A 14,073-nucleotide genomic window follows, 5' to 3' on the forward strand; every position below is an offset into this window, starting at 1 on the left:
ATGTGCTATACAATAAATGAGTTTATCCTGATTTTTCTTTTCCTGTGATGTGGCACGACCCAGGAAAATCCTGGGACACATCTGTTCTGATTGAGAATATGTGTCTTGTAGTTAAACTGTTTCACTTTGTCACCTGTGCAAAATCCTGGCCCTGTTTGAAGCTGTTGTACTATATAATGGGGAAACTCTGGGATCCAGTGATGGTTTGGTTATACAAGTTAGTGCATAAGATCTGGCTGTTCACTTATAGTGTTTTTTTCACAAAGGAATATTGCAGGGAGAGCAATTTGGTGTTAGTTGCAACATTTTTCTGGTGTTCTTCATGAAGTCGCTATGTGGTAAATTGAGTTGGTGTATTGCTTCATGTAGATTTTAGCTCAGAGTTCACACTGAGCAAAATCACCAACAGTCGGGTTAGATCTTTTCAAGTGTCCTTCCATTCAGTTACAGTCTTGATCCCAACATATATCAGTTTCGTATTAAAAATGCATGGAATGCATTTCTAAACGCTAAATCATTTCTGGAAGAAATTTTCTTTAATAGCAGATCACCAGTGATGTGCAGAAACAAAACCTTTGAAGAGATGCCACTTCATCATTATCTTGGTTGGTTGTTTATTCGTAAAGCCAAAGCCATAGGATTTGAATGATCAGGAGGTATTCTGATGTGGCCAAGCAGTGTGAATCTTGTAGCTTATTAGAAGCTTTGGGAATAACAGAAAACACTTGCTGCAACTTGATGCCATGAATGATGTTGGGATTGCTGTAATTTAGGCGTTTCATCCAGTTCTTTTGTCTGATTCAATGTGCCTGGCTTCCTACTCTGTAATTGCTGTATGGTTGGGAAATACCCTCTGGTCTTTGTAAGTATCTCTCTGGGTAGTGAACTTAATTGATTTGTCTCTAATAATTCAAAATTATGAAGTTCCATTTCTGCCCTTATGCCTTCCTAGTTATGCTGAATCGAGTCCACTTTGAATTTCCTGGAAGTAATGGCAAACAGTAATAGCTGTATCATACATATTCCTTCTTCTTTCTAGTGTTTCTTGCTATTGCTTGCAATGCCCAGATGTAAAGCCATTGGGAGAAGAGTTTAACATGCATTTTTTAATCTCCTATGTACTGTTTGATGTAAGTGCTTTAGTTGGTATAGGATAGTATCTGTTATGGTTTATACTGAAATTTCTGAAACTTACCATTCAAAACAGTGTTTTCTTAGATTTTTGTCCCCATCATCACATCGTATTTTCATGGTTTGCTACTGGCATTTGTCCTGACTCTGTGTTCATGGGGTTGGACTAGATGACCTTTGTAGGTCCCTTCCAACCAAACTACCCTATCATTCTATGACTCTAAGCTTCTCTACTGTAAAGAGATGTGTTTTTTCTTTTGACAAACACTGTAGTATGACCATTCTGCAATGTGCAGTTCTACTTGCTGGACTAAATTGATACCAGGTGAAAACGTGCTCATCTAGAGGTTTTGCAAAAATTGCACACATCAGACAGTTTACTTAATAGTTACAAATAAGCAGAATGCACATTGCTTGTACTGTGTGCAGGGCTAGAAATCCACACCCTGACATACCAGACTAGGAGACTTCTTGAATGAACATAAAAATCTGCATAAAAACTTACAAAACTAAGGCAATGAAATGTGCACCTTCCACATTCATCTTTGTTCTAGTTTGGACCTCTTGCCATTGCTGTCACTAGAATTTAGAAGGTTATTTAAGACTAAGTCTTCTGCATCCTTCCAGCCTCTTATGTTGCACTCAAAAGTATTTTAGCATCAGAGTAAAATGTGAGTCTGGAAATTATATAGTAAGGCTATCATTTTCTCAATTATATAACAATATTTTCTATTTAACAGTATATTTCTAATGTGCTTGTCATTGACATCTCTATTTTTGTAGTATTAGTGTCATAGCTGGCATTGCATGATTATTTGGTGATGAAATTTAATATAAGATGAATATGTTGGAGTTTCGCTTCTGCTGACTGAAAAAACGATGCAAGTCTGGAAGGTGAAGATCCTGTCTTTTCCTGCTTTTGTTGGTATTTGCCTGTAGTGTGCTGTCATGAATACGTACAGAGAGGCCACAAGTTTTTAGTCAGTAATTAGGTGACAGTTGATTAATGAATCAAAAGCTGTTTCCTGGTGCTTGTGAAAAGTGTGGTGACAGGACCCAGTCTTCATGCAGAGCTCAAGTAGCAGAGCAGAACAAGCAGCAGTAAATACTGTTTACTGGGAGCAAACTTTTCAGAGTTCTTGAGTTATTAAATTCTAAATCTCTGACAAGTTCAATAGCACATGGATTCCTAAGTTATTCTGAAAGTGCCTTATGTTTCCTAAACCTTCTGGACAGTCTTGGAAATTTTACTCTTAGTCCTTACCAGTTGCCTTACTGCCAGGTATATATGTTTTCTTGACACTTCAGCAGAAATCAATAATCAGTCTAAACAAGGATTCTGCAGACACACTAATAAGAACTAAAGCTTTTTTGACGTGGCTTCTATTTATAGTTTGTATTGTGTGAAGATGATACTGTCTTCTGGCTTTGTCACACTGCAAAAGGATGTGACCTTCATTTTAGCACCATCTAGACATATAAGTTTCACAACTATTTTTAGTTTAAATCTTGCCTGTGTAGCTCAGTAAGCTATGAATTCCCTGTGTAGCCATTTTTGGTTTATGTTTTAGAAACTTGAGCCTGTAAGATCTGAAATGTGTTGTACCAGAAAAGAAAGCACATAATGAAAGTAAAGGATGTAATTGCCAGTAAATGAAGAGGTTTGTGAAATAATATCAATTTGTGTCAGTAGTGTATTCACTATAGGAAACTTCTGATTTTTGTAATTGCAATTTGCTTTTTTCTCTTCCTGGGGACTCCATACGATCATTAAGAATTCCCCACTGCCTCGTGGATGCCTAGGTATGGTGGTTTTGGAAAAACATCATAATTATGGCAGTCAACCTGGTGGGTTTGCATAGAACTTGATGGTTTTATTCTTTGAGACCCAGCCTTCTGGTGGCAGTGCTCCACAGGGGACAGAACTGCACACCAGCCACTCCAACCTGTGACTGACCAGCAGCAAGCTCTGAGTGGGATTCAGCTGGACCATACCCTTCCCACAGCTACAATGGGACCACCTAGTACCTCATTTCCAGCTTCTGCTCCAAAAGGATACAGGCTTCTACAGCTCCTGTCATCCCCATGTCGCTGTCTTGCACATCCAAGGACATCTACAGTCACCTATATAAATGGTCTTATCCAAGATGCTTTTTTTCTAACGTTCGGAAAGAAACATCTGTTTAGAACCAAACCATCTGGAAGCAATCAGATGGTGCATCAGTGATTATTAGTCTATTCTCCCATCAGATTTTAGTTGTAGCAACATACTGTCCTAATTTGCTCAAGATTTCAATGTCATCTTGAAATCTGGAAGATACTGAGCAAACATGGCTCTCACTTGGTTCACAGTTTTCAATACTTATCTCTTCGTATACATATCTGTCTTGGAAGCTTTATGTGGATCAGGCATCTTACATTGCTTTTTATTAGGCTGCAAGCAACAACACGAAAAAATCTGGGCTATAAACAGTTGAAACTTTCTTCTTAAACAGAGGTAGAGTAAAATAAAGTTTCGTCCACTTCCTAGATCAGATTTTATTCCTAGTTGGGAACTTATATTTAAGACAAAGACTTTATTATTCTCCCTGTAGTTTTATTTCAATAATGTCTGCACCTGATGCTGCTGTATTGGATGGTGCAATAATAGCTAAAACATTTTTAATTAAGGAGAGGTTTCAAAAAGCAGGTTGGGATATCTGGATTTCCTTAGTCTGTCTGTACAGAACAGACTTGTATGAAAACATGAGTTCTCAGGTCTCAGTTTCCTTGAAGCAACTCCAGAGGCTGCAGGACTTAAATGAAAATTTCTCTCCTCACTTTAAGGGTATTATGAGCAAATATTTAAATATTATTCATGCTGTTGTACAGCTGTATTTTATTTTTCTTTGCTAATGCAAATACCATGTTTTGTAACTATTCCTTATAAAGGCGTTGCCAGGAGTGTGCTTAATAGACTTTGAAGTTAGTTTGCATTATTATTAGAGCAAGCTATGTTGATTAAGATTGTGTGTCTGCTATATTTAGTATTTCATACTCATGCCCATTCTAATAGCACAGTTAGATTTATTATTAGTGTTAATTTTTCCATTTTAAAAACTAAAGGCATTTAGGAGGAGATTCTTAATTAGGGGGAGAGTTTCAAAATACTTTGTGTAACTGCAGAATATGGGAATCTAAGTAGTATTGCACTTTTTGGTGACTTTAATGTGTTGACATCACTCCCGTTCACTTCCTTGGCATCAAAATCTTGCCCAGGCATTCTCTTGCTGTGGGTGTCTTACTGGAAACCAAACTGTGGTTTAAGGCTGCTGTGAAATCTGTTGAAATCTATTGAACTGGGTTATCTTTAACTACGTACTGCAGAGTTACAAGGTTGAGCTGCCGATGTGGCCTTTGGTATCAAGAAAGTACAGGACAGCGTGATCTAATAAGCTAAGCAGAGACTCAACACACAGAAGTTGCATGTCCTGATTGTGCTTTTGGGTTTTGAGAAGTCATAGAAATCCTAGATTTTTCAGACTCCATGACAAAACATCCTGTCATTTTGAATTTTATCTAGAGCCTTTCTGCATTGGGTGTCTTTACATTGCATTAGTGGGTTCCTTGCATTTGTGCATGGAAAGTACGCTTACTCTGATAAACTGTTTTGGTTTGGAATGCCAGCAGAATTTTTAAAGGACGCCAATAAAATGTGGATTACCATGTCACAAAGCATATTTACTGAAGATTTTTAAGAGAAGTCAAAGATAAAGTTGCTGAGGAACTCTAGGCTGCTGCTTAAGTTGGTCTGTTTGCCAGAGAAATGGGGATTACAAATAAGATTCTTTTAAAAGGTAAGCAGGGAGATGCAGTTCCCCAGGGATCTCTTATTGGACCTGTGCTCTCTCCCATTTTCACCAATGATCTGGAAAAGCGGTGAGGAGAAACAGGTGACAATGTTGTTGACCATACCGAATCCTTCAGGGTAGTGAAAAATTAGCTCTGGACAACAGGCAGTGCAGAAAGTTCTTCTTGGTAGTATGTAGTGCTGATAAAACAGTAGACAAAATTGCAGGTCACTAAATAAAAGTTAATGAATCGGAGGGGGAAATAATCCTAAGAACACACAAATAGCAGTATGCTGTAAATTAGATATTTGTTGTAACTGAGGAAGGACATATTGTTATCATAAGAGGTATTTCAGAAACTGTGAAGTGTGGCAAGAATCGAATGCTAACAATCTTTAAAAAAAAGCAACAGAAAACACGGCAAAGCATCATTTGCAGATGTATAAATCTATATTGTGCCCTCAAGTGTTGTATGCAATTTTAATTCGCTTCCCCTGCATCTCAAAAAAGATATTATTGGACTTTGCAGAGTGAAGAGAAAGTTGAGTATTAAAATATAGATTTTATCTATTTATTAAATCTCTGTAAGGACAAGGACACTAGACTAGACTAGAATTAAATAGGCTGAGATTCTTCAGCTTGGCGAGAGACAAGTGGAGGGGCTGAAGTCACTTAAATACAGAAAATTCTGAGTGTTGTAATTGGTTGAGTAAGAAAGCTGAACAGACAATGATGGTCAAAGAAACTTGACAAATGAAATTGTCCAGCGATTTTATAATAATAAAAGTTAGTAAATACTTTTTTACAGATTAAATCAGTTACAAAAATTCACGGTTCATTGCCACAGTATTTTTAGCTTCAAAAATGAAGAAGAAATTCAGAGATATCTCCTGAGGAGCGTTAGAAGTGGCAATACAATCTCTGGCTCATGAAATTTCAATGACACCAATTGCTGGAAGTTGGGAGAATATACTGAGGCAAATACCATTTTCTGTTTTTTGTTTTAGAATCTTTGCCTAATCATCTGCTACTTAGGATTGCACAGTTGAGGTATGGAGCTAGAAAATGTACTGTCTACTAGAGGTGTTATTACAGATAATGATATATGTGTGAGTGTACAATTCAGCAGAGCACTCAGTGTGTAACTAGTGTAACTGGTGATCTCTGAATCATTTCAGGCCTTTGTAGGGGATTTGCTGTATTGGATTTTGGTGCCAGCAACAGCTTAATTACATATGCCTTCACTGTCCAGGTGCTTTAAATGTAAAATTCAATAGTAATGTAATGTCAAATGGCAGTTAACGCTTTAGGTTGGCTGAAATTGTTGATCTTGCTCATGATATTCAGTCACTCATCCATACAGCAATGTTTGGATTTGAAGCGCTGCACAAAAGCATCTCCATCCAGAAGCAGCAAATCCACTTGTTTTAGTTATTTCAATCCTGAGACACTTTCTCTGCTTTTTTTATGGGACTACAGGGATGGATGAAATGTTCTTTGTTTTCCTCTGCTACAGGTTTTAAACAAGATGTCACTGTATTTTCTTGAGTTCGTTCTCCCAGCCTTGTACTAACCTTGGGCTGTTTGAAGACTCTTGGTTTTCATCATTCATAGGCTGGAGAACATGAGTCATAGTCTGACTCCACATTCTTAGTACTTTACTACTGCCGATGCCATTTACTCCTAGCTGTTTGTATTAAGGATAGTAGGTGGCAGTGGTTACATGTTTAAATACATATGTCATACTGACTGCATAAAACAGCAGCAGCTGAAGTGAGAATTCCACAACAGAAGAGCTTTATTGCAAAGAAGAGTTTTGCAGTGCAGGAGTCTGACATGAGCTTCCCTATTCCTTTACAATAAGATATATAACAACAAAGAATTTCTAGAACCATCATGCTAATTTTGTCTCTATCACATCGTCACAGCTTGACGAGATAAAATGTCAATCGAATTGCCATAGATGACCGTAAGGGTACTCTTAGCCCATGGCAAATATAAGGTAATACGACTGGGCTTAATTCTTGATGAAATGCTTTATCTTGTCCCTCTGTGCACACAGCTATTGTGGCTCATGTGAAATATGACTTAATATTTAACTTGTCCTCGTACAATGTTTTTCATGGTCAATAGATTGCCCTAAAAGAGCAATTAGCTGGAGGTAGGAGTGCATGTGTAGCATTGCTTCAAAGGTCTGTCCTCAGATGGTGTGAGCCAGCCCTGCCTTCCTCCTTCTCCCAGGACAAGAAGCCTTTCCAAACTCTAAATGTGTTTCTCTTCAGCTCCACCAGCCTCTTTTTTTTTTTCCTTTTGAGGTTTCCTCCAAAATCTTTATAGTCTACCTTGTGCCCAACAATTCCCCACCCCCCCGCTCCAGCTTTCTCCCAAGAAATCATTGTGAATCTGGAGTTGAACAGCAAGTTACTACCGAAATCAATCAATCATTTTAATGCAGTATGAAGATAAATAATACTCTAGATCTGACAAGAATTTGCAGTTGTTCTCAATATGATTAGTCTATTTCAGCTTGCTGCGTTACAGAAATGTAAAATGTACATTTTTTTAGTTCATCCAACTCACAGGCGGCAACGTATTAATGGTATTTCTTCAGCTGTTTGGTAGTCTTGCCTTATAATATGCTCAAACATTTTGTATGGTGTCCTTTTTCTTTTTTTGTAAAGGCCGCTGTTTGGTTTGTTGGGTTTTTTTCTGCATTACATTTTATTATTTTCGAATTGGTAGATTGGCTGTTACTAGACAGTAACTGTAAATGCCATTATATTTTGCAGAAATGAGGGAGTTACCCCTCTTCCAAAGAAAAATCTGATAAGCCTACTGAATTTTCTTTAATTTGAAAATGGAAATTTTAGAGTATTTTCAAGACGAAATACTTTGTTCACACATGGTTGTAAGTTTCTAGAATTTGCTCACAATTGGGTCACTAATTCATACCATCATTTCAGTTGGAAGAGACCCTTAGGATCATCGAGTACAACCATACCCTAACCTAACTAATTCCAACAAGCAGGGCCTTTGTGTGTCTCTCCTTTTTTTTCTTTCTTTTTTCTTTTTCTTTTTTTTTTTTTTCTTTTAAAGTACCCTTACAAATGTGGAAAATCTGCAGAACGTCACGGTAAGGGCGCCCTATTTTAGACGGGATTTGTTGTATATGGGTTAGTTGCTGCAATGGGTTACACAAGGCTTCCAGAAGCAGAGTCAGGCACAGTGTAGGTGAGTTTTTAATGCTGCCCTTCCCTTTTTATAGCTCTGTCTTGCAAGAGCAACATATTGTGGTTTCCTTTTAATCACCTTTGAAATAATTGTCCAATTACACAATAATATATTGCCAATCTTTCATAAGTTTCACATGTTTCAAAATAGACAAGGGAGTGGTGTTGGAGACTCCTGCAATTGAGGACACTGGTGGAGAGGAGAGAAAATGGAAGATATTTGTATTGGTCAGTAGTAACTGCAATGTTAAAAGGTGTAGGTTGCATCAACTGATACAGTGTGAGGTCTAAATGTCTCCTAATTTGTGGCATATCAGAGAAAAAGATTTGCATTGAGATCTAAGGCCTGAGTTTTGATGAATGAAATGTATTAATCACAAGTTTTTCTTCTATGTTTTCAGAAGAATGGCGTATCAAATGGAACTCTCTACAAAAAAACATTTATTGAGCACTTTGAACAGGCACCAATGTATGTTGCCGTTCTTACTTTCCTGGGTTTTGGAGTGGGAACAGTATTTGGCTACCTGCGAGATTTTATGAGAGCCTGGGGACTAGAAAAGCGTAACATTGCCACAGAGAGAGAAGAACAAAAAGTATGTATGAAAAAGACATTATGAATCCACAGTTGAGTTTCCCCCTGCTTGCAAGTTATATACAGTAACCTACCAAAGTAACAAGGCAGACAAATTTCATCTTAGAGCAGAACGTTGCATAAGACTGAGAGGAATTACATGCTCTGCAGTATAAACACATATGTATGAATATATACCTATATATATGTAAATTCCTAATTTTCACTGTGAGATGTTTACCTTGTTCTAAGAGTGTCAGAATACTCTCAGCAAAATGGAATCTCAATATGTTAGGTCAATCCACAGAAACACCTTGTTGTTAAATATATCATCTCTCCAAATCTCTGAAACCCCAATTTTTGTTTCTCCCATGTGCCTTTGTCCTTCATAGTGACAGGCAGTGCTAACGTCTTCCTAATTGTTGACCTATGTTTGCTGAACTGATGGTGCCAGCACAAAAAGGAGCCCGAATTCTTGCAAGTCCTGACTTAGTATTTGTTTTCATCCCCTGTAGTTCTAAGTGAAACTTGCACCTCGGGAAGCTCAATTGCCTTCTACCTTTGCTCAGATTTTGTTGCTCCTCCTCCTGTCTGCAGTTTGAGCCGTCATTTACAATGACACCTGGCATAATGAAGGAAAAATGCATATGGTTTTACTCTTCCTTTTACAAATAAAATTCCCAAAATTGTATCTTGTTTTAGCTTCTCAAAGATGCATGCACTACTAAATGTAATATTATGGTGCAGTCTTTATGGCTATATTGCTGTTTCATATAAAACTTTGTTTAGATCCCATACTTTTAATTTAATTTCCCAGTGAAATTCATAGATATAAATTAATTTCTAACCAATCTAGTTGTCTTAGTTGGCTTTTTACGTGTCCAGTCTTGGCCAATAATGCCCAGATCGATTACATTGGACAAGCTTTAATGTATCCAGCATTTCATGAAATATAATGAGTTGTTCATCCTAGTTTTGCAATCTGCTCCACACATAGCAAAATGCTTAATTTGAAGCATTTGGGTTGTCCAGTTGAAAGAATCATCAGTTCTTCCATTTCCAAATTTTCAAATATTGTACTGGAGAATTAGGCCAATTTGTTAACCATTAAAAAAAAAAAGCCAACACTGGGAATTAAAGTAAGATATTTGCTGATTGTCATTGTTCCTGACATGGGAATATGTGGCTGTTGTAATTCTGTTTACTAATGACTCAGTTTTTCCTTTTTAATGGGAATGACTTGGGTACAGAAGCAGACATTTTCCTAGCAACATAACCCTGTGCATGTTTCCATACCAGGATTTTGTGCCACTTTATCAAGATTTTGAGAACTTTTACACCAGAAACCTCTATATGAGAATACGGGATAACTGGAATCGTCCAATTTGCAGTGTCCCAGGGCCACAGTTTGACCTCATGGAACGTGTCACAGATGATTACAACTGGACATTTAGGTGAGTCAGCTCACAATCTGCAACTGTCGGCTTCTTAACAATACTCCTGATATATCTGCAAAGCACAGAAAGATGCATCTAGCCCCTCATACCTAGATCCTTGACTGATATAAGCATATTTTTTTCTGAAATCAGTACTGTGCAGACCGTCTGTCCCCTTTCTTCTGCACGTTGTTTGGAAATGCAGTATGGAAGGGACTGAACTCTATCACAAATGGGTGGTGTTTGACTGTGTCAGCACAAGTAAGACTGCTTATGCTTCATTTGTAGAACAGAGCTTTAGTCACGATATTACAACGAAATTTGTTGTATCCCATGGTTAGGATTAAGACCGTAATTTCTTGCATTGCATTAATGCAGATTTTGCTTACATAGTGAGTCTTTGGCAGTTAGTTTTAAACAGTTTGCAGCTTGAAGATTTCAGTGTATTGCAGCTACTGCTGAGTTAAATAGATATGGGAATTCACCAAATAGACAATGTGCAGGTTGTCTTTATTTCAGCTCTTTCAGAATCTATCATGCTGTTTCCCACCCCGTTTTCCTCATGTTTAGTTTCTGTGTGTGTGTGAACACTCATGACTTTATGGAAGCTGTTGGCAATTCACTTGAAAAAATAGTGTCTATAAGTTGTTCCCTGTATGAGGTCCCAGATTTGTTTATTTCTATTCATAAAATCACCATTTCACCTAACACCACTATATTGCCATCTGCAGCTTGGGATCTGGAAAACATTCTGAGCAGGATGCAGTATTTAGTCAGGAAAATAGAAAGTCTGGAAAGACTTTTAGGACACTAAAGCATGAGGATTGTGAATTCCCAAATAAGAATTTGACAGTGGAAGAAAAGTTGGGGGAGAATTATTTTTTTATTTTCTTTTTGTTTGAGGTTGGAGGGGAAATTGCACTGTTCTTTAAAATTTGCTTTAATTATAGGTTTACAGGAAGGACTATCAAGAATGTAATCAATATGGGTTCTTATAACTACCTCGGCTTTGCAGAAACGGATGTTAATGCTTTGAAAACTGTGACCATAGAGTTACAAAAATACGGGACAGGAGTCTGCAGTACCAGGCAGGAAATGGGTGAGTAAACAGCTGGATGGCCACCAAAGTTTCTGTAACTAAATGCTTTTTCTTACAGAGATCTTGAAGGAATTGGATACTTAGAGAATTTTAGTTACATCAACAATTATTAATACTTGTTTCACTATTAAAAGTGATGCTGTGTTTTATTCAATATCATGTGAGGATTTTGTTTTAAAGGAAAAATGTTATCAATTTTTAGAAAAGCAAAACCAAATGTCACCTGGAATTTGTAATGGTGAAAGTAAAAGGCTTATTTTTTAAAAGTAGTAAAATAAACATTGAGACTTCAAGAACTGACCTAGGGCAAATTTAATTGCATCACGGATTTATATCAGTTACCACATACAGAGTGTTCTGCTTAGTAAAATGAGCTTTTACATATTTTTTTTATTTTAATCCCATGTTCTAAGAATATATTGTAATGTTTTATGAGACATTAATGGGCATAACATAGAAATTTCTAGTGTGCCTTTAAGGAACAAATTTAAGGCTCCATTTGAGTTTTTTGGTTAATGTCGTTTATGATTTGTCGGCCTTTTTTGGTTTGCAGGCTGCATGTAGTGTTATCTTCAGTTGTGTATTTTCACACAATGCCTTGCATTCCTAGTGGTGCAATCAGCCTGCATTTCAGATAAAACAATTCCGAGCCACAGGAATGCAAAGGGAGGTTTCTCTTCAGGCTTTATCTTTCTTGGGAGATACCAAAGACAAAAAATAAAGGTAGGCTTCCCAGAATGGAGAAGACTTGTATAGAGTTTGGGGTTTTTTTTTCCCCCCCTAATCTAGGAACCTGAAAGTTTTTCATCTTGTATCTCTTAAAGCAAACTCCTTTCCTCTAGAAATCTTATGGGAAAAATATTTCATTTGGTGGCTTTAATTTAAAGTCTCATTTCCAGATAAAAAATAATCCAATCCCTGCCACCTGCTTTTTTGTCTTGTCCTCGTGGTTTGATTTGCCAATAATAAACGTGTCAGCGACACCACTCAGAGGGGGTTTACAGATTGACCCTACTTTCCTTTTGTAGGTGACCCATCTGGTGACTGCAATATATTGTTTAACCTGAATTGCATGCTTGAAAGTGGTCACCCTTACTAGTCATCTAAGGTACTGAAGGAACACTTCTCTCTTTTTCTCTTAGATTCTGTTTTCTCGGAGAGCATTTCAAGTTGTTTTCAGTACGTCAAAGAATATACCTGGTGTTTCTCATTCTTTATCTTTCGCAGAATTCTTTTTATGGAAGACTTGCGTAACTTTGACTTATTCTCAAAAAAAACACCTTATGAAAAGATTGATTCTGTCTTCAAATCTTAAAAATCTTACTAGTTACCTTAAGCTAGTCTGTTTTGAGAACCAAGGTATAGAGATTTCTAGGGCTTTCTCTTCATCTGAACTCCTGTGCAGTACTCGGGTTTAGGTTCATTCTCATTGCTTTCACAACCAATAGTCCCATGTACTTCATTCAGACTTCACAATGCAAGAATCGGCTACAAATAAAGAACATTGTATAATCAAGAGGTGTAGCTGAGGTTCTTAGGCTCATGGTTTGGAGCTGGACCTGGCAGTGCTGAGTTAACAGTTGGACTCAGTGATCTTAAATGTCTTTTTGAACCAAAATGATTCTGTGATTCAAAGTCTTGTCAATGTCAGTCTTTTCGGGAGGGAATTTCAGAGGGCAGCTTGGACATCAAGACTTATTAAAACAGGGAAGTAGGGTGTTAAGACCTGGCTTAGGTGTAGATGAGCAGTCAGAGCATTTTGTCCTGGGCAGCTATTAGAACAGAGAGCCTGTGCTCACGTGCTCCAGGGAGAGAGATGTTGCTCCACAGAGCAGTCCTGGTTGCTTCATTGGCCCTGGCTCTGTTGGAGCCTGAATGCTGCCAAGATCTGTATAAACAACCTAAGGAAAATAACTTCTTATCAGTACTGTGGAATACCTTATTTTCTTTTCCCTGTCCCCGCTTGTGCTGGTTCAGTTCTATTCTGTTTCACAGTTGGGCAAATTTGAAAAATTCTATCTGAGTCAAATATATATACACCGACACTTTCAAGAGAGAGGTAGGGAAGGGTCTGTAAGTAAGGTCTTACCTTTTAAAATGATCATTTGCTATCTTCATCTTAGAAAAACAGAACAGAATTGTTTTATTCCTGGGCAGATAACATTTCAAAACTTTTTTTTTGTTATTGTCTGACTGAGCTAAAGTGGTTTGAAGTAAAAATGCAGTGAGCTGTAGGAGCCAAGGCTATAAATTACCTGTGGGGTCCTAAGGCAAGACAGCACTTGAAAACATTTATAATTTCAAGCTAATTGACTTTGAAAGTACTGTTTTGCTTATGTGCATTCAAGTGTCTGGCGTGATCGGGGTTTTACCAGTATCTCTCTCAAAGCATTGATTGGTCTCTGGTTTTGAGAAAGATCATTCCAGTATTTTGAGGAGATTTCAGAGGGGAAAACAAAGAAGAAACAAATAAAGTTAGTGCAACTGATGTTCAAAAGAATACATGACGTTCAAACTGCCCTTTGTAGTCTTCTGCCTCAACTCCTCCTCTTATAACTGTGCAGTGGAGTGGGTATAAAATGCTGTCATATCGGAATGTTGTTGCAGGTAATTTGCTCCCAGAATAAGTTAATCTAGGTGCTTTAACATGATTGTTCATATATTTACAAGGCTAAGTTTAATTAAGTGAACTTAGTGAAGCTAAACCTTGCTGAATATAAAGCAGTTATTCTACATTCAAAGAAAAGTAACTTAAGACTGTGTGTAATCATAGTTC

At 37.4% G+C, this 14,073-nt stretch overlaps 1 protein-coding gene across 3 annotated transcripts in view; it reads left to right on the top strand.

The window, feature by feature from the left end:
- Positions 1-14,073, top strand: part of SPTLC3 (serine palmitoyltransferase long chain base subunit 3) — a 102,379-nt gene that overhangs the window by 41,453 nt on the left and 46,853 nt on the right. For all 3 annotated transcript variants that reach the window (XM_065834642.2, XM_071805682.1, XM_065834643.2), the window contains 3 exons: positions 8,593-8,784; positions 10,062-10,216; positions 11,149-11,297. In XM_065834642.2, the coding sequence (XP_065690714.1) occupies positions 8,593-8,784; positions 10,062-10,216; positions 11,149-11,297 (496 nt within the window). The remainder of the gene's footprint in view (positions 1-8,592; positions 8,785-10,061; positions 10,217-11,148; positions 11,298-14,073) is intronic.

Source organism: Patagioenas fasciata, chromosome 3 (assembly GCF_037038585.1).
Source record: "Patagioenas fasciata isolate bPatFas1 chromosome 3, bPatFas1.hap1, whole genome shotgun sequence".
In the NCBI taxonomy this organism is placed as follows: domain Eukaryota; kingdom Metazoa; phylum Chordata; class Aves; order Columbiformes; family Columbidae; genus Patagioenas; species Patagioenas fasciata.